Source organism: Leucoraja erinacea, chromosome 7 (assembly GCF_028641065.1).
Source record: "Leucoraja erinacea ecotype New England chromosome 7, Leri_hhj_1, whole genome shotgun sequence".
In the NCBI taxonomy this organism is placed as follows: domain Eukaryota; kingdom Metazoa; phylum Chordata; class Chondrichthyes; order Rajiformes; family Rajidae; genus Leucoraja; species Leucoraja erinaceus.
Window position 1 is genome coordinate 8328243 of NC_073383.1, and position 22056 is coordinate 8350298.

The following is a 22056-nucleotide window of genomic DNA, read 5'->3' on the forward strand; positions in this document are numbered from 1 at the left end:
CTATTGTTTCATTTCTCTGCCACATTTTGCGAATCCTGATCACCTAACTGTGCTTCTACTCCCTGCCTACAAACAAAAACTGAAGCAGGAAGATCTGGGACATAAAGTTGTTCAATGCTGTTCAACGGACACAGATGACATCCTAAGCAAATGCTTTGAGTCAGTGGACTGGTAATTCAGGAATTCTACAACTAACCTGATTGAGCTCGCCACTGCCCTTACTGACTACAGCACCAAGTGGGAGGAGGAATGCCTGCCGAAAAAAACAATACAGGTGTTCCCCAACTAAAAACCATGAGGTACATTCGCAGGTGAAGGCCAGGTCCACTGCATGCAAGTCAAACAATCCCAAGAGGTTCAAGAAAGCTCGTTATGATCTTTGCAAAGCCATCAAGAATCCCAGGAGACAATACAAGGCCAATCCCGAGTCCCGGTATAATAATCCGGATACACACAGACTGTGGCAAGGCCTGGATACTGTAAAGGGCCTGGATACTGTAAAGGGCCCGTCCCACTTCCAATTTTTTCGGCGGCTGCCGGCATCATTGACTGACGTATCAGGTCACCGAACAATTTGCGGCGTGGCGCAGCGGTGACGTGGCGTGATTACGTATTGACGCGCGTTTCCCCAAATGTCGCAACATTTTTTTTGTCGCCGATGGATTTTGAAATGTTCAAAATCTTTCGGCGACCCTGACATGTCAGTCAATTACGCCGGCAATCGCCAAGTAGGAGGCCCTTGACTTGCTGCAAAGTGATGTCACACATGGTGATAGTATGGCCATACCTGATGAACAATGCATTTTATGCTCACTTTGAGCCGGCCAACTCCATCCCATCAGGATGGACAGGATGGCTCCCGCAAGGCAATGACTCCATCCCTTCACTCGGGTGTTCCTTTTCCCAAGGTCACTGTTGCAGAAGTTTGATCGGCCTTGCTGAGGGTGAACCCATAGAAGCCAACTGGTCCGGATTGGCCAACTGGTGTCACTGGCTACATCCTTAGGAACTGCGTGGACCAACTAGCGAGAGTGTTTATCACATCTTTAATCACTCCCTACTCCGTTTTGAGGCACTCACCTGCTTCAAGCAGACCACTATCATCCCAGTGCCTAAGAAAAGCAAGGTCTCATGCCTTAACGACTTAACATCCTGTGGCATTGACATCCACCATCATGAAGTGCATTGAGAGGCTGGTTATGGAACGCATTAAATCCAGCAAATCAAGCAGACTTGATCCACTGCTGTTCACCCACGGCCACAGCTGATGCCATCTCCCTGGCCCTGAATTCCTGAAACACCTGGATAAGAGAAACACTGACATCAGACTTCTATTCTAGAATACAGCTCTGCTTTCAATACCATTATCCTATCCAAGCTCATCACTAAACTCGTGGGACTTGGAGTCAATACTCAACCCTGCAATTGGATCCTCAACTTCCTGACCAACAGACCCCAATCAGGTGACAAATCTTCCTCTACGATAATCCTCACCACTGGTGCTCTACAAGGATATGCTTTCAGCCTTCTTTACTCCCTGTACACTCACGACTGTGCAGCCAAGCACCAATAGAACCCAATTAACAAATTTACAGATGACACCATCGTAGTGGGCTGAATAATGATGTGATGAAGTAGAGGTAGGACATTGAGAACCTTGTAACCTGGTGCAAGACAACAACCTTTCCCTCAATGTCAGCAGTATAAAGGAGATTGTGATCAACTTCAGGAAGTGAAGTTGGTACCCAGATATACATTGACAATGGAGATGTTTGAAACCTTCAAGTTCCTTGGAGTAAATATCCTCAGCAACTTGTCCGGGGCCAGCCATATCGAAGCAATGGCCAATGCACACCAACGCCTCTACTTCCTTAGAAGACTTAAGAGGTTCGGCATGTCCCCAACAACCCTCACCAACTTCTACAGATGCGCCATAGAGAATTTTGTTGTGATGCATCTCAGCATGGTTTGGGAAGAGCTCCATCCAAGACCACAGGAAAATGCAGAGAGTTGTGGACATAGCCCAGAACATTATGCAAACCAACCTCCCTTCCATTGACTCCCTCTGCAATTCACGCTGCCTCAACAAAGCCACCAGCATAATCAAGGACAACTTTCACCCCAGTCACTCCCTCTTTTCCACTCTCCCATAAGGCAAGTGGTACAAAAGTCTGAAAATGCAATCCTCCAGATTCTGGAACAGTTTCGTCCCAGATGTTATCAGGCGTCTGAACCATCCTATCACCAACTAGAGAGCAGTCCTGGCCTATCATCTACCTCAATGGAGACACTTGGACTATCTTTAATCAGACTTTAATGGACTTGCACAAAACATTATTTTGTATCTGTATCTGTACACAGTGGACGGCCTGATTGTAATCATGTAGTCTTTTCACTGACTGGATAACACGCACCAAAAAAGCTTTTCACTGCAGCTCGGTACACGTGACAATAATAAACTAAACTGGGAACTGTCTTTGTAGAATCATTTGCTCTATGCTCTTTGTAGAATCATTTATTTGTCACACAGAATTTCCTTGCCCTGGGTCATTGATCAGTGGTGAAGGCATCATCTTTTTAACCAGAGATTTCAAGAATCTCCAGGCACATTCAGAGCGGCCATAGTCTATTGACTCCCTCCAGCTCACTAGCCCGGTTGTTCTGCCTGCTCCTTCTAATCCTTCCTAAGGTAATCCCATTCCACTGCCTCAGACAGCAAGGCAAGGCTGAGCCTTCTGATGATGAACTTGCAGAGAATGTAACATGATAATTAGGTAACAAACCCTCTCCGACAAATAGTGTTGTTTCCCTCTGGGACAATGTGGACACAAGGATGTTCACTGAGGGCACTGTAGCATTTTCCACAATGCTATTGGTAACCAAGAGATGGACCTGTTCCTGTGTGAGTGGAGATAGGTACAATATCAAATTCTCAGGGCCAGGATAATCTCTTGGATTAGTTTCAAATGATACTCAAGGGGTATCAAATGAATTTTACAATTTTCTTCCCCCTTGAATGTCCATCCAAGACCGCAGGAAAATGCAGAGAGTTGTGGACATCGCCTGTATTGGCCGGACACCCTTCCACATTAACTAAAACAGAAATCAATAGCCAAGGAACAAGCGATCACGCCTAAACCTCCAAATATCCACCCCTCTATGCAGCAGGCATGGCAACATACATTGGGCAACAGAGACACAGAAGACTAATGTGCACTCTCCAGATACAAGGCACATTGTTGAGGCCATCTTTATCATGGTTACATGCAAGCTAAATATTTGAGTTCATGTACAGCTCTGAGATCTCAAGGGATTCCTGAAATGTGCATTAAACCTCATTCTTGGATGGCAGATGGTTTCTGCTCAAATTAAAATATTTACCTCAACTAAGAATTGTATGACCCCTCTGAAACTGAGCAGATGCAAATTCCTATTTGTGGCATAGATTAACCACTACTGCTTGGAATTATCCAGTGGCTACGACGTTTAGAAACACAGTGACCTTGACCTCTAACTGTCGGGGAACGAGTGCAGAGCTTGAGTTCCGACCACAAAACGATAAAGATCTCTCTGCCCACAACTTTGGAAATGTGTAGTATCTTGTTACATTGCTCCTTGATGAATTGGCACGCTAAACAAGCAAGAACACCACAGGAGAATCCCTGCCAGAGATAATAACTGCAGAAATGCAACACGCCTCACTGAAAGTTTTGTACACCTCTAAGTTCATTGCAACAGGCTGTTGATGGAAGTGGCTAAATAGGGTGTTAAACAGCACAATTACGGTGAAGCTTTAATTTCAGCTGAAAAAGTCGCCAAAATTATTGCACCATACATTATGTAACACTACATGCATACCTCCACCAAATATCGGACTTGCACGGAAATAAAGCACCAAAAGAACTCCGTCAGTCAAACAGCATTTGTAAAAATAAAGTCAATGAACAGTCAGTCAGAATGGTTTTATAGTTTTCAAAGCAGAGCTGGGAGAAGACAAAAAACCCATGTAGAAATTGGTTGATAGATCAGGTGAAAAGGAGCATGACGACAAGACATTTTAAAGATAGTTTGATAGGTTCACAAGCATGATAATGCAAAAGAATGAGAGACCACATTACCTGAAAATTCTTTGTTCATTCCAGAAGTTTGCAGTGCCCAGATGGAAGATATTCTTCTAGTTTATGTTGGGCCTCATTACAGCAGTGGAGTAGGCCGTAGGCAGACAGGTTGAGGGTAGGAGTGGGATTGAGAATTAAAGTGGCTTGCAAACAGGAAACTCAGGATCATCCCTGTGGACTGAGCATAGGTGTTCCACAGTCACCCGTTCTAGATTTGGTTTTCTCCAGTGTAGAAGGGGTTACATTGTGAATGCAATGAGTTTGATTTGAAGAAGTGCAGGTGAATTGTTGTTTCAGCTGGAATAATTCTTTTAGTTTGTAGTTTACTTTAGTTTATAGATGCAGCGTGGAAACAGGCCCTTCAGCTCACCAAGCCCACACCAACCATCGATCACCTATTCTATATTATCCCACTTTTGCACACACTCCCTGCCAGCTAGGAGCAATTTACAGAGGCCAATAATTAACCTACACACCGCAGGTTTTTGGGATGTGGGAGGAAACCAGAGCACCCAGAGGAAACCCATACAGTTACAGGGAGAACGTGCAAACACCACACAGAGAGCACCCAAGGTCAGGATTAAACCTGGGTCTCTGGTGCTGTGAGGCAGCAGCAGTACAAGCTGTGCTACCCTTTTGGGTCAGTGGATGGGTGGGAGGGGAAGAGGTGAATGGATAAGTGTTGCATCTCCTTCGGGTTGCATGGGTTGTTTGTTTTTGTTGACATATATGAAAAATATGCTCTCAATTGTAAAGAAGTTAATCTTAATGTTGTATTGTTACTCAGACAAACTTGGTGCAGGTGGTGAATGAATGACAATGATAGCAGCCAATAGTAACTGACAATGATAACAGCCAAAGAGAAGTGCTGTTATTGACAGCCAATGAGAGGTACTGCAATTGATGTGTGAGCATGTGTGTAAATAAAGTTTCTCTTCCAGTTTGAACAAGATGGATGCCCCACTGTGTTTTTTTACTGCTCTGAATTATCTTCGGTCTAGCACTGGGTAGGCTGCAAGAATCGCTGTACAATGCACCTCTGCCAACAGTGCCATACTTGCACTCATGACTATCGTATTTTGAAGTTCCAAACTAAATGTCTCAAACAACACCCACAATTTGCACATGTACACTGGATCATCTGGCTCTGAACAATAGTGCCATACCATCCAATTTCAAGGCCAATATGATTTCATTATGATAAGATGATGAAAGAAAAAATATTTTATACGAGTTGACCATCATTGCTTGATAACTATTAGGAAATAGTTATTTTCCGAGAGAAATGGCCAAATGATCGATTTCTTGTACTGAATTCTTTCACGCAAGGACAAGTACTGGTTAATGACTGGATAGAAACGTATTGCACTGAATTTTCAGGGTCAGAGTAATGTGAATTAATTATAGGTTACAGGTATCAGAAATCCGTTCCCCCGATTTCCATCCCCGTCCCCCCCCCCCCCCCAAGGACTCAAATCAGTCTGTATTTTCACGTCACCCAAGTAAGCGCATGGGTTCAAAGTGTTTCTGGGCAAAGTGCAAGGCATCTCAGTTGTGCAGCCAAGACTGAATAAATGGAGATGGGAACTTTGTATACACTAGATCTAATTACTAGATCTAATTACCTCTTTCAATGCACAATTATCTAATTTTGTTTTAGAAAATAGAAAGAACAAGACCATAAACATCTTCACAAATTGCATCAGCAACAAACAACATCAAGGATGTTCACTCATAAGTGCCATTGGACAAAATAACCAAGACTGGAATAAGAAACTGAAATGTTGGAAATAATTGAACAGGTAGCAACTATAGAGTGAGAAACTGAATTAATGTATCAGGTTAATTTGAACAATCATTTCATTTTCTCTTCCCACTGATGTTTTTTTTAAAATCTGATGAGTTTATAGCATTTTCTGATAACTGACCAGAATATTCTAGTCCAAAGGTGAAACAAAACAATAAATTCTAGTATGGATATGGTGCCAACTGATTGTTTAAAATAGCAATGTAGCTCTGAGGCCGTGAAAGGGAAAACTTTTCCACTTTATGTTCAATGAGGTACAGCATCTGAGAAACAGGATAACATTCCTTCTCACGGGATTTATGTGAAATGTTACTGAAAATCGTGATATGGACTATTTTATAAGAATGCAACTGCCCCAGCCCTACTGATAACACTGTAACCGCCTGTAACCGCAAACTTGGAATATGTTCTATATCTCTATACATCACCAGCTCTCATCACTATAATCTCTTGTTTTCCTTTCCCCTGACTCTCAGTCTGAAAAGGGTCTCGATCTGCTGAGTTATCTCCAGCACTTTGTGTCCATCTTCGGTTTAAACCAGCATCTGCAGTTCCTTCCTACCTATATATAATTTTTCAATTTCATTATGATTTATGTTGCTCTTTCCATTAATAATTATGATAAAGTCCTACCCTTTCAAAGAAATCATTTATTTGGAAACATTATACACAAGTAAAAGGTCAGTGTCTGCAACCTTGAAAATATTGTTTTAGCATCAAACAACATCTGCAAAATACGTCATGCAATTTATTTTCCATTTTATTTATTTTTTTTCTTTTGAGGATATATACTAAATTGTATTTCAGCTTAGTGAATATTCACTCACTTTGCTGAGATTAGCAATATGCTATTTCTCATGTTCTCACACATAACCTATATGTCTAGCATGGGTAACTGGATAGTGAAAACCATGACTAATTTCACCCACACTGAGACACTGGCTGAGGTACATACAGTATGGGAAACTCTACCAAGAATCAAAGCATGTTTCTCCTTGATTCATGTACTGCTCAGGCAGCCAGTTCGTTAAGGGATATGCAAATTTCCAGGGGTATCTAGGGTATCTGAAAATAAATTGAAAGATATGCAGTGTTGCAGATGGTTCCTTTAGTCAACATTCGAGGAGAACTGATTTTTTATTATTGTTACAATGTTTATTTGTCACAAGGCAATGTCCCTACTCCTCTTGGTTAGTAAATTCAATTTCCTGCTTTGCTTTTGTAAGCCTTTGTTAAGATTTAATATTGATATTTTCTGAAGCTTCAAAACTCTATTCTATTTTTTCAAATGTTTATAGAGTATGATGTTTCAGTGCAATTTTGACACAGACTTCAACCTACATAACAAACATTTAAAAATAAAGCAATTTCATACATTTTTTTGCACAGGAGAACATATTAATGCATTAACACTAAATGTACAGTACAATGTTCATGTTCACATTAAAATGTATTTAAAAGCACATATCTATATAACTTATCAAAAAAATATATAAAGAAAAGTGCATGCCAATTGTGATTTTGCAGTATGTGCTACCTTTGTTTTAAATGGGCTACAAATGCAAGATCAAAGGCAGTTTAGGAATGTTAGAAAGATCACATTAATATGATTTTTCTTGAACTATTTTATTGTGGTATATACCATAAAACTCGGTGCTTTAAATAGTTAGTGCTGTACTTTCCAATGCTGTATAAAGGCTCTGTTAGTATGTTCAGTATAGTCCACGGGAATAAATTGGTTGTTATGTCCAAACAGCAAAAGATTTGACTCCATAATCAAACCACGGTGACTAGTTTGGGGACCGAGTGACTGTTAGAATGTCCTCTCCATTTTCTTTTTCCTGTATTGCCTGAAGACTTTGTTTGGAATTCACCTCTGCACTTTCACTTCCTGACTTGCTCAGTCCAGATGAGATATAAGCAGTATGAATCTGTTTCATGTTCTCCAGCACCTCATTCTTTGCATTTTTCAGCAATTCCCCCTGGCCCTGCATACGTGAAAGGATTGTGGTTATTTGCATTCACTGGTATCTTAAATGTTTATAAATATATTTATCTGCCAAATTTGCACCAAAAAACATTAATAACATATTTGAACCCAGACAAAATATAAAAACTTGATAACTGACAACATTGATATAATGTGCTTTCAGTTTTCTGTTAAACTTACTTTCTTGCTTTTATTTGATATCAAAACACAACTTGGAAATACTTCAGGATGGCATTTCTGGCATTCAGCAAAAATGACATGACATATATTTCCTCAAATGTCATGGCTCAAAGCCCAAATAATAATTGTGAACATTTTATTCAAAATTTCAAAATGTTTGTAACAGTATCCAAAAACAACTTCATCTGTGCACATTTTTATCAAAGCAATGGATTGCTTACATCAATTTCTACTGTATTTTTAAATTGTTATGAGACATATAGTTTGGAACTTCAAAATACACCACAAAATTCTGATTCTGCTCCAGTTAACTTCTCCAACTGAGATATTACCATTAAGGTACAAGGTCAACATTGTATGCCAACAGTGAAAGAAAATTGACTGAGAAGAGATTACTTGCGTACATCTGTACTGCCGTTTCTAATAGACATTTGATGCACTTATGGGTTCTAGGGGGACAAACGTGCCTTTTAGCAGCCTTCTGTAATCGGATCAGAAAGAGAATAGAAAGATGTTCTGCGTGACTCTTCCCTGCCTCCGTTTCACAGTTGACATGCAATACTGATGACTTATCAATAGGTTACATCTTCTCATAACTATTTCACACACCATATTTGTGAGCCCAATAACAGCAACGGGCTACTTTCACCACCGAGCAAAAGTGACATTGAGTTGGCACATGCTGCTTCAGGTTTAAAAATTAAAATTTTCATCTGTCTCCAACCTAGCAACTTGGCCTACATGGAAATCATCTATGCACATTTCAACATTACCTTTCTTCAATGTTTGAATACAACATATCCTTTATGAAAAATATGCAAATATTCTTACTTTAGAAAATTGAGTATTATGAGCAGTATAATTAGATTGTAACAATTCTTAATAATTTAAGATCTGATGAAGATTCCTTGAGTTAAAATGGTAACTATTTCACTTTCCACAGATGTTGCCTGGCCTGTTGACTGTCTCCATATTTGGAACCACCAGTACACAAAATGTAGCCCCTATATCTAAGGGTTAACGTAAATGGATTGTACTTTTCCACTTCTGGATTCATGGCTGGATTTTTTCTGAACATTTATTTCAGTTCAAAGATATTTGGTGATATTGAATTAGTAGCTTCTGCAACCACTCCTGGGTCCATTAAAACACAAGCTGATAATGGACAAAGCCCTTTTTTCGTTGACACAATAACATGCTTCATCATCTTTTAACCCTTTGAAAGAATGATTCCAGTTTTGAGTGGGTTAGCATATGATGAGCATTTGACAGCACTGGGCCTGTACTCGCTGGAATTAGAAGGTTGAGGGGGGGCCTCATTGAAACTTACAGAATATTGACAGGCTTAGAATAAATGTGGAAAGGATGTTTCCACTGGTGGGAGAGTCTAGGACCAGAGGTCATCACCTCAGAATTAAAGGGTGCTCTTTTATAAAGGAAATGAGGAGGACCTTCTTTTGTCAGAGGGTAGTTAATCTGCAGAACTCATTGCCACAGAAGGCTGTGGAGGCCGTCAACAGATATTTTTAAGGCAGTGATACACAAATTCTTGATTAGAACGGGTTTCAAGGGTTATGGGGAGAAGGCAGGAAAATGGGATTAGGAGGCAGAGATCAGCCATGATTGAATGGCGGGGTAGACTCGATGGGCCGGATGGCCTAATTCTACTCCTATAATTTGTGAACTTATGAAATTGTACTCCTTAAATCAATGTCCAGCACAGTTATGTACCACCTTGCCACTTGTCAGAGGCTGGCAGGATGCTAAAGGGACAATACACTGGTTGAGGGGCATGGTCACTGCTGATTCCCTGCTATGTCTGGCCAGATGGTTCTGGGATGGAGTGGCAGGATAATTGCACCCAAACAACTACAGGATGTGTGCAAGTGTAGGGAGAGTACAGGGTAGTTGGAGGAGAGTAGGAGGTGGATGGAGTTAGCACAGATCTAGTCACGTGCATGCAGTTTTTGAGATAGATAGATGGGAGGGTGCCATCCAAGAAGATGGAAGCTTTAGTTAATAAGATGCAAGATTTGGGAAATAAGTAAACTGAACTAAGAACAGGCATTTAAGTATTTCAAAACAGCTATGATTTGGGCTGATCCAAAAGGGTTACTTTTCAACTTGGAGACACAAAATGCTGCAGATGCTAGTATCTGAAGCAACAAATAATATACTGCAAAAATTCAGGTTGTGAGAAAAAAGGAATTGTCAATGTTCTGGGGCAAATCTCTGCTTCATTATAATTTTAACCTGATGTGATTGTATCAAATATTATATCATGATGGAAGGAAAAAGGAAAATATTTCCTGGCTTCCATTCTGTGCTGTACTTTTCTTTTCTTCAGCTGTACTGCAAAACGAGATAGTATAATGTAGTAAATCAACTACTTTGAACTCTTTAAGTGTTCAGAATGAAAAGGGCTGTTATTCAGTTTGTTATATTTTAAGATATAATTAATTAACATATTTGCAGAAGTTTATCTAGTTATTACTTTACCTTCAATACGGTGATATTCCATGCGAAACTTTCAAATGCTCTATTTAACTTACGTTCCTTTAATCCCTCTTTTTTCCCTAAATTATGAAGGTCCTCGTGAAATTGAAGTGCTGTTGAACATATGAGAACATAATTAACATGTTAGTGAGACATAAGCGACAGTGATTACTTTTCAGGAAACTAAACTAACAAAATAATTAACATTTGAATTGCTTGGGATGTGTAAATGATTCTATTTTCAAAGGAATATAATTTCTCATTTTGGACAAAGAATACAATATACAGGATACAATATAATACATTTAACAGTGGAAGGATCCCTATTTGTCACAACTTCCGTTTATCACACAATTGTTTCCCTCAACTTCCTGGCAAATTATGGGTAATTTCTCTGCTGTGAATACACAAAAAAATAACTAAGACCGCAAAAACTAATTGTACCTAGTAGTCTCCTATCTGGGAATGGATTTTCATTGCCATGAGTCTGTTATAGAATAACATTCAGAACCCTCAAGGGAATGTCTTGGACATTAGCACCTAAACTGCACTGTGTATGATACTCATTAATATTTTATATTTTGCTTTGGTGGTTCAGCTCCAATGAACCCCAATATGGATAACAAGAACAAAGTGGGCTGGAAGCCAGTGGACAACATTTACCATAGGAATTTGTAAGTCTTTATTTTCCTTTGGCATTTATCCTCCATGTATCCTCCATGCAGTATCTTCAATCTATGCTTAAAAGGTCTGGTGCAGCTTTTGTCTGATAATTTACATAATTTATAGTGCCTGGAACGTGGCAATTGAGAGCAACGTGACAAAGCATTGTAAATTATTTAACTATTTAGGTCTGGATAAAGTCCTCAACAGCTTCAGTAAGGTATTAGCTCCAACAACCTTTCCTAAATATTTTATGGATAAAATAGAAAGAGCGTAGAGCAGACTGAAGACACAAACAAGAGCAACTTTATAACTGTCATTTTCGGATCATTTCCTGACTAGCCAATTAAGAGCATGACCCAATGACCTGAAGGGAAAAGGATGACTTTGTCGATGAGAAATAGGAAAAATTAAATGTTGGTCATCTCATTTGCAAAGGGTAAAAACTACGTCTCGTGTTCACTGGCGTACCTTATGACACCCGTGATCAAAAATGTCCACCTCTCTGTGGTGACTGGAAATTGTATCCAAGGATTATTAAAAATGGGCAGCATAATCTGAAATCTAATCATATCTTTACTATCCCAATGTAGCAGCATCATACAAAATGCGATACCAAGCCGCATAAGATAATATATGGTAAGGTGACCAAAATCTTGGGTTAAGATCGATTTTAAACAGTATCCGAAAGGAGTGGAAAATGAGAAGCTTACAAAGGGGACTCCAGAATATGGAATCCAGGCCTCAAGAGGGAAAGTCGTGATTGTTGTGATAATCAAGGTTCCATGGCTGGAGGAGCTTTGAAGTATTGAACCTTTGTAGAATTAGAGAATATTGTTGAAATTGAGCAGCAAGGTAATGCAGGGATTTGAAAACCAGAATAAACACAGATAAATGTGTTGAAGAATTCACGTGTCATGGTGGTCAGCAAGTTGCTGAGCCTCCTGCACTTTTTCTTTGGAGACATCGTGGAGCTACTCATTCAGGATAGTCTTACGTTTCTAGTTAATTATCTCCTTGATCTCCAGTTCATTTTCATCAAACAAGTCCCAGTTCCTCAAGGTAGAGAAGATAACATTTGCTTCTCAGGTATCATACGTGGTGGATTCAGGGCAGTCCATGCGCAGTGGTCACTCGGAAAGTTCTGTTCGCTGGGAGTTGACAGGTTGTGCGTGAAACATCCTCAGAGAAGAGCGACCTTTGTGAGGTTCTTCAGGACTTCAACAATGATGATCTTGCATTGAGGTAGATGCCGAAGTGTTGGTGGGGAAATATAGAGTGAATTAGGCGGTGGTCAGACCAACACATACTAATTGATATCAGTTGCAGACATATGTGCAGGCCCTTACTTGGACAATGATATAAATTAACACCAGCCAGATCTTGTAATGGACTCTGATGTCATCATGCTATGTATTTGTTTTTCAGATAACACAGAGCATTGGTTATGACAGGATTGTCCTCCATACATTGCATTAGGAGAAGGGTTCAGCTGAATTTAGACGACCCTCTCCTTCCTTGCCGATTCTGCCCTAGCCAGATGTAGGCAAATGAGATGGCCTCAACATGTCAACTGGGTCGGCAGTTTCTGTGCTGCACAGCTTGATGATTCTGTTCAGGAACAGCTTCATCCCTTTTGTTAACAGGCTACAGTCCTATCTTCCAACCTACCTCATTGCAGACCTTGCACTTTTTCTCTGTAACTGTGACACTATATTCTGCACTCTGATATTATTCTCTTTGCATTTTGTGTTGTACTTGTGTATGGCTGGATTGTACTCATGTATAGTATAACTGTATAGCAGGTAGTCAAAAATGTTCATTTCAGTAAACATGGCAATGATAAAACAATACCAATCACTCAGGCACACCACACCTGTCAGGTCAGGATGAAGGACATTATATACCTTGGTCCTAACTTAGTTTACCCTTGCAACAAAATATTGCCATACATACATCTAGCATGTGTTTTTTCCAGAGTTAACCTTGTTTGGCGCCAAGTATATTACTTTCCAATGATACACTAACATCGTTATTCTTTTTCTGTGCACAGCTCATCGCATCCAATCCATGTCCTATTCATTGTCTATTGTTTACAGACATCACTTTGCAATCCACACAATACTCAATTTTTCACACAGCACTTCTATTGGCAACCGCAGTACTTGCAACATCCAAGCCACTTAGGCTGTAGTTCCATCTCATCTTGCACTTCATGCATCTCCTTCTTTCTGTTGGCTGTCCAACATTTCTAGCCTGATTTAGGTTAGCTCCACCATGTTGTACTTTTCTCCAGTTAACTCTTGCATAATAGTTCTTCCTTCAGACTGGATTCAACTTTCACAGTAACCTGCTGTCTAATGAGCAGCTTCATCAAATCTGCATGTGCAGTTATCTGCTGACGGCCTGACCCCCGCTAAGCGATTATGTGGTGCTGCTGGTTGCTTAGAGTGAAGCAGTTATGACCCAGATCTGGTGTTTCATTTCTAGCTTGGTCGATATTTACATTCTCTCCAATTCTATATGTTGGTGTTATGGTATGGTTGAAATGTCTCCCCTTGGAACTGAAGAGATACAACATTAATTATTTAATCAGTTCTGATTTATCTATTGTAACCTGCACATTGCACAACATTTTCTCTTTACTGTCTCCATTCTTTAGGTGAGTTACTTGGCTCCAATGATTTTGGGGTCTATTTTTCCCTTGTGCAGTTTTAATTGAATATGGAACAATAGAGCATGGAAACAGGCCGTTCGGCCCAAAATGTCTGTGCCAAACATGCCAAAATAAACTAATCCCTTCTACCTGCATGTTGCCTGAAACACATATCTCGCCAAATCTTGCCACATGTCCACATGGTTTCTCAATTTTCACGCAGTGTCACTATGTCATAAGCCAGTCTGAAGAAGCGTCTCGACCCGAAACGTCACCTATTCCTTCGCTCCATAGATGTGCCTCACCCGCTGAGTTTCTCCAGCATTTTTGTCTACCTTCGATTTTTCCAGCATATGCACTTCTTTCTTAAACGTCATAGGTTTTCCTCATAATATTTGTCTTTAAACTACTGGAAGTTAGCTGTGCTTTCTTGGTTACGAACGCCTGATTTATGGACATCCTGTCTATACGGGCGACAGTTTGGGAGACTCACAGTATGGGGATGGATTTTCTGGTTGCAGCATTTCTATATGTCCTCCCATCATTACCCCTTCCTCACAGAGCCGCAACAATCTGGGACTGTATCGACCTGAGCAGAGCTGGGAGCACTAAGCAGATTCACTTGCACATTCACTGAGTCTGTGAGCTGACTGGTGGCCACTCTTCCCACAACTGCTCGCTCTCCCATCACAACTTTTTCTGTGATCCTCCGTCACATGCTGCTTCTGTTTATGTCCGACATGAACAAATCTGTCTCAGGAATTAAATGCTGTTGTTAGCTGGAGACTGCCAGTAATTTCAGTTAACAGGGCAAAAATACTTTTGAAAGAACATGACATTGTGCAAGACAATATTGTTTATAGTGGATTGACACAAAAAGCTGGATTAACTCGACAGCATCTCTGGAGAAAAGGAATAGGTGATGTTTCTGGTCGAGACCTTTCCTTTATTTGTCGATAAAGAGAGACAGCTTCCAGAAGCTTTCACTGAAGCAATGCACAGACATGCAGCAATATACAGATGCAATCAACAACATACTGAGAATAGTTGGTCCCATCATAAAATTCGTAAAGTGGTAGCAATCTAAATTATTACTGTAACATACCTGACTTCTGACTCTGAATGATCTCGTCATATATAGAATCTGCCATTTCAATCAGGTGCGTTGACTCTTGTATCATCTGTGAAAAAATACAAGTGAGAAAACAACGACCTACAGTAGTGTACTTCATTAAATAGTTATTTATTCTGTAGTTTAAAATCATCAGTGCTACAACTTAAAAATTAACAGCTTCATCTCACCTCTAGGAATTCATTGGTTTAAAAATGTCCACTGCAGATAATGGTATCCAAATTGAACAGGTGAGGCATCCTATTTATTATATTTTCAACAGAAAAGGTAGAATAATGAGTATAAGAAGTGGACTTTTGACTTTCTACTTCCATTTGTCTGAATCAATGCACGGTTAAATTTGCTGCTACAATTTTTATTTTGTTATTGCAGAGAAACATAGAAATTAGGTGCAGGAGTAGGCCATTCGGCCCTTCGAGGCTGCACCGCCATTCAATATGATCATGGCTGATCATTCAACTCAGTATCCCGTACCTGCCTTCTCTCCATACCCTCTGATCCCCTTAGCCACAAGGGCCACATCTAACTCCCTCTTAAATATAGCCAATGAACTGGCCTCGACTACCCTCTGTGGCAGAGAGTTCCAGAGATTCACCACTCTCTGTGTGAAAAAAGTTCTTCTCATCTCAGTTTTAAAGGATTTCCCCCTTATCCTTAAGCTGTGACCCCTTGTCCTGGACTTCCCCAACATCGGGAGCAATCTTCCTGCATCTAGCCTGTCCAACCCCTTAAGAATTTTGTAAGTTTCTATAAGATCCCCTCTCAATCTCCTAAATTCTAGAGAGTATAAACCAAGTCTATCCAGTCTTTCTTCATAAGACAGTCCTGACATCCCAGGAATCAGTCTGGTGAACCTTCTCTGCACTCCCTCTATGGCAATAATGTCCTTCCTCAGATTTGGAGACCAAAACTGTACGCAATACTCCAGGTGTGGTCTCACCAAGACCTGTACAACTGCAGTAGACCTCCCTGCTCCTATACTCAAATCCTTTTGCTATGAAAGATAACATACCATTCGCTTTCTTCACTGCCTGCTGCACCTGCATGCCCACTTTCAATGACTGGTGTACCATGACACCCAGGTCTCGCTGCATCTCCCCTTTTCCTAGTCGGCCACCATAGCTTGTTGAATTTAATTTTCTTATTTATTTCTATGATTTGACTGATTGAATTGAAAGATGCAACTTGGAAACAGGCCCTTCGGCCCATCGAGTCCATGCCGACCATCATTCACCCATTCACACCAGTTCTACGTTACCCCACATTTTGTATCCACACTTGGCGTAGGTTACAGAGGTCAATTAGCCTGCAAATCTTCAGTTCTTTGGAAGTGGGAGGAAACCAGAGGACTTGAAGGAAATTAATGCGGTCTCAGGGAGAAAATGGAAACTCCACATGGACAGCATCCGAGGTCAGGATTGAACCCAGGTCGCTGGCACTGTGAGGCAGTGACTCTATTAGTTGTTCACCGCACCACCATGCTAAACATAAAAATGAATCAAAACCGTCATAAATGAGCACTCAAGATGCTTCAAACAATGTTGAACAAGTTTTAGGAAGATAGTTGGTGTACAAGCTGATTGCATAGCTGGTACGCACACAGGCATTTTATTGCTGGCAATTGTAAGGGCTACACATCACACGGAAGTTTGTTTAAAACCAAAATAACAATAGAAAAGGCTCAAAATAGCAGCATCTGTGGAGACCAAAGCAAAATTACCAACTGGTCTGTAAACTCAGTTGCTTTTTATTCAGCATTATGAGATTCAAAATATTTTTTTCTTAAAGATGCCTTCCTGGATCATTTTGCACTACTTTGGAAATCTAGATGTGTATTTATGGTATTAGTTATCCTTGTTCCCCAGTGCAGTTTCTGTGTCAGTTACCCAGAGTGGCACAAGAATGGCACCATTGCCTACATTTCATTGCAGGGGAAATTGGACAAGGGTTTCCTGGGAGTGATTGATGTGGATACCTTCCAGGTAGGCATGTTTAGTAGTACAATGTTGATTTTCGATCCCTGTAAGTTCATCCTCCTGGCTGCGTCCCGCACAGCATTGATTCACTATTACAGCCGAACCTCAATTCACCAATGTCACTTTCAATCTTTCCCACTCTCATTGCAGGCCTCATTCCCAAAGTCCTTGTATTCCTCCTAACTGCCTGCAACACTTGAGAACCTCCCAAGCACCCCATGGACTGTCTGATCTCCGCAGCCTGCAGCTATGTATGCACTTTGACTTCATGACGCCCCCACCTGGAACTATCTGCACATTTGTGCAACACCCCCAACCTCATCTGATTCTACCACTCGCCAACTAATCTCTCTCTCACTTGCTATCTTACCTCTACACTCTCAACCATAAATATTTTGCCTGCATAGATGCTATTTGATCTACTGAGTTCTTCCAGCACTTTGAGTAAAGTACAAGCTGCTGGAGGAACTCAGTGTATTAGGCTGTATCTATGGAGGGAAGTGGACATACAATGTTTTGGGTTGGAAACCTTCTTCAGAAATCAAATGTCCATTCCCTTCCTCAGATGCTACTTGACCCATTGATTCCTCCAGCAGATTGTTTTTTTTTGCTCAAGATTCATGCATCTGCAGTCTCTTGTGAATTATCCAGCAATTTGTCTGTTTGTTCCATATTCCAGGATCTGCAGTCATTTATCTTCAGAATCTTTCGGCAAGAAGCTCAAGTTGATTACCTCGAATTACATTATACCAAATATGCTGAACATTTTGTGTTATTTCAGACTTTTAGGATCTTGTACTTTGCTTTTATTCGTGTTTAAAATTGTTTTGTCAAAGCATTACAGTAAGCACTCATGACTTAAATTTTCATTACATGTACCGAATATTTACTCAATAGTGAACTCTATTCAATTTAATGAAAATTATTACTCAATATTCAGATTATATTCTGATTATGTTTTTGGAAGAACACCGACATTTAGATATTTTGTGATATTCGCGTGGAAAAGTAATTACATAGATTTACATTCTAAAAAGTAGCAGACAAATGTTGAGCTTTAAGCATTAGCTGTTACAAGAAGATTTTGTTTTCAATTGCATTTAATCATAACCTACAAGAATACTAAATCTCCTCATTCATACTTTAAAACCTTGGAATATAATTTGTACCCATTTTAAATAATGTGTGCAAATTAAATAGAACAGCCCACAATGAAGTGAAGTGCTTGAGGATGTAACTAAAATAGCTGGTAAATTAAGCTGAAATCTCAGAATTTCATATTTGCATGTGTTTGAATAAAACATTAATATCTGTTTAAAAGAAAGCACATGATTCTTTTCACTCTCAGTAACATAGAAAATCCTTTGAAAGCCCTTGCTTTAATCTGGGCAAGATAATTACACTGCCAAAAAAACTTGCAATTGGTGAATTAAAGTCCAGCAAAGAATGGCAGAAAATAATTGTACATACTGATCTTTTTATTGAAAAATTAATGGATTATTATTTTACATTTTTATCTAAAACAAATAACTCAACTGTAAACTAAGTGAACATGCTATGTCAAAGATGTTTAAGAATGAACTGCAGATGCTGGAAAATCAAAGGTAGACAAAAGTGCTGGAGAAACTCAGCGGATGCGGCTGAGTTTCTCCAGCACTATTGTCTACGTCAAAGATGATATTTAGTTGACACAGATTTTTCAAATGATTAGCTAAATCGCATTCCAATATTTTAATGCCTGATTCATGAGTTATCTTTGGCCAGATTGATGTCTTTGGTTGTCGCAAGTTAGATTAAAGTATCTTGCACCATATAATCCTTCAAGCTTCACATTTATCTGGCACCTCCTGAAACATGGATCTTTCACTTGATATTCCTCAAGAATGCCAGGCTAGTGAAAAAAGAGTAATCGAGCCATATAGCTTCAGCCCACTTGCCCATGCCGACCAAAATACCTCATCTATGCTGGTCCCACCTGCCCATGTTTGGCCCCTTTTCCTCTAAACTTGTATCTGTCCAAATGTATTTTAGATGTTGTTATAGTAAGTGTTTAATTGTCATATGTACTGAAACAGAACAATTAAATTCTTACTTGCAGCAGCACAACAGGTTTATAAATACAGTCCTCAATGGACAGCATAACAAACAAAAAAGTAGAATAAATATAAAACCTAATATAGTGCAAAAAGAAAATAAATCCCCAAATCCCCAGTGGCACCAGGACAGTTCGTAGTTCCTCCTATCCTCTGACTCATCATTATGCATAATACGTCCAACAACGGTGGTGCCGTCAGCTAGATGGTTTAAAGATGGTTGGCTACATAGTTGTAGGTATAAAGCAAGAAGAGCCGGGATTAAACACACTTTCTTGAAGATGCTGATGATTTTCGAGGAATGTTGAGTATCCATACTGTGGAATTCAAGAACCCAGTTGCAAACGGAACCAGTTCACTGAGCTTGGCAACAGGTTTGGAGGAGATGATGGTGTTGAATGCCAAGTTGTTGTCTATGAACAATGGCCTCAACTACCTCTTCTGGCAGCTTGTTCCATATACTAACCATCCTCTGTGTGAAAATGTTGTCCCTCAGGTTTCTATTCAATCTTTTCGCTCTCCTGAAATCTATGAACTCTGGTTCTTGATTCCCCTGCTCTGGGTAAAAGACTGTGCATTCAAACTATCCCCCTCATAATCTTATGCACTTCTATAAGATTACACCTCAACCTCTTGCTCTCCAAGGAATAAGACCTAGCCTGCCCAACCTCTTCCTTCAGCTCAGGCCCTCAAATCCTGGCAACTTCATTGTAGATCTTCTCTGCACTCTTTCTAGCTCAACAACACTATTTCTATGACAGGGCAATCAAATCTGAACACAATACTCCAAATGCAGCCTCACCAAAGTCTTGTACAAATGTAACATAACATCCCAACTTTAATACTCAATACCCTGACTAATAAAGGCCAAAGTACCCAAACGCATTCTTGATCACTCTATCTTCCTGTGACACCACTTTCAGGGAACTATGTACCTGCATTCCTAGATCCCTCTGCCCAACAACACTCCCTAGGGCCCTGTGAACATCCAAATTGTTGGCATTAACTGCGAACAACAGTGGGCCCAGCACCAATCCATGAGGTACCCCACTAGTCACAGCACTCCAGACCAATAAACAACCTTCAACCATCATCTCCTGCTTCCTCCCATGAAGCCAATTCACATCAAACTCTCCCTGGATCCCATGCAATCTAACCTTATACAGCAGCCTACCATTCAGAACCTTATCAAATGCCTTGCTGAAGTCCATATAAACAACGTCTATGGCTTCACCCGTCAACCTTATTGGTTACTTCTGCAAAAAACTCAATTAGATTTGTAAGACGTAATCTCTCATGTACAAAATGACAATGGGACAATGGACAATGGATAGACTATCGCTAATCAGCCCCAGCCCAACTGCATATACATCTTACTCCTCAGAATCCTCTCCAGTAACCTATCTACCACACAGTAGGTATGTTGCAAAGCGTACCTGATGCGTCGCTGAAAATCTGCCCCAGCCTGTGTGCTCGATTTTGGCGCCGTTTAGAGGGGGGCGGGTTTAAAACGCGATTTTCTCTAGGCTGTTCAAATCGAGTTTGTTCAGCCTAGTTAATTATTAATGAAAATTCGCTGGTAGGTTCCCTCACATGAGTTATTATTAGTTTTACGAATTTTTCCTAAGTGCTATAGTAGTTTAAAAATTAACCTCTAAACCCCTGACGGCTCGCAACCAGCTGGGTCTATAGAGCAGAAATCTGAAGGGTAGCAGTATATTTTTACATTAAAAAGGGCTTCTTAAGATCTCTTTATACAAAGTTTAATATTGCGAGTAGCTAATTTTGGGCCCATTATATCCCGCAGTATTTTTCTGGGCATTTGAGGCACAAATCTACCTCAATGTGAACGTTCTAAACCAGTGCGTTCACAGGATCCCACTAGAAAGCTGATTTAAAATGGACTTTAATTCACAGCAATTGAACACTAAATTCCTTCCATTTGGCCTATAAATTAATGTAAATGAGATTTTAAAATCATGTTTTATTGTGAATTATTTGTGAATATTATTTGGACACTTAGGCTATTTAAAAATGTTAATCATTTATTAAGAAATGGATAGATGTTTAGATCTAGTAATTGAAGTTTGAAATTAGCTACAAGTGGGTAACTAACTAATTATATGCTTTAATTTCAGGTCATCCGAGTAAGATTATTTTATATTCGTTTCAGAATGGTTCAATCTATGATAACTGAAAGTTTCATTCAGTTCTCTTAATTTTTAAGAAGGTTATGTGCTTTTGACTGTTCACGATCACAGCTTTTTTGTTATGTCCATAGAAAATCAATAGGGAACAAGATGCTAATTTCCGAGTATGGAAATGGCCATAACTTTTTAAATACTTGAGATATGAAAGTGAATTAGGTGCCAAATTAAACTTCTTTTTATGCTTTATCTGATGGGATAAATTACAGACTTGATTTTTAAATCTCAAAAGTTTGTAACATTGCTACACACAGGTAGGCAATAGGCTGACTGGTCTATAATTCCCAGCTTATATCTTGCAGTCCTTCTTAAATGGACAAACAATAGCCATTCTTCCGGCACCTCACCCGTGTCTAATTATGATTCATATATATCCCAATAAGGGCTCCTGCAACTTCTTCTGTAGCTTGCCACAATGTCCTCCCCGGGAGCTTTATCTGCCTTCATATGGAAGAAGAGATTGCCATAATTCTGAAAACAAATCTGCAACAGAACAAAACACAAAGTGCAGGAGTAACTCAGTGGCTCAAGCGATATCTCTGGAAAACATGGATAGGTGACTTTTCAGGTCTTCTCAGCTTTCAAATTCTGAAGTAAAATAAGAGTGCTTCTGAACAGATAAGGATATGAGGCATAAAAGATTTAGATGGCAAATAGCAAGGCAAGAAGAGGGAAACTATTTTATTTGGGGCACAAACTAAAATAGAGACCAAAATATGTTTTTCTGAAATCTCACGG

The 22056-nt window shown here is 39.9% G+C and overlaps 1 protein-coding gene across 3 annotated transcripts in view; it reads right to left on the reverse strand.

Moving 5' to 3' along the window:
• Nucleotides 1-6560: 6560 nt before the first annotated feature.
• LOC129698616 (inactive phospholipase C-like protein 1) overlaps nucleotides 6561-22056 on the reverse strand; it is a 200046-nt gene continuing 184550 nt past the window's right edge. For all 3 annotated transcript variants that reach the window (XM_055637732.1, XM_055637734.1, XM_055637735.1), the window contains 3 exons: nucleotides 15016-15091; nucleotides 10595-10704; nucleotides 6561-7913 (listed from right to left, as the gene is read on the reverse strand). In XM_055637732.1, coding sequence (XP_055493707.1) covers nucleotides 7716-7913; nucleotides 10595-10704; nucleotides 15016-15091 — 384 coding nt within the window. In that variant the 3' untranslated portion in view covers nucleotides 6561-7715. The remainder of the gene's footprint in view (nucleotides 7914-10594; nucleotides 10705-15015; nucleotides 15092-22056) is intronic.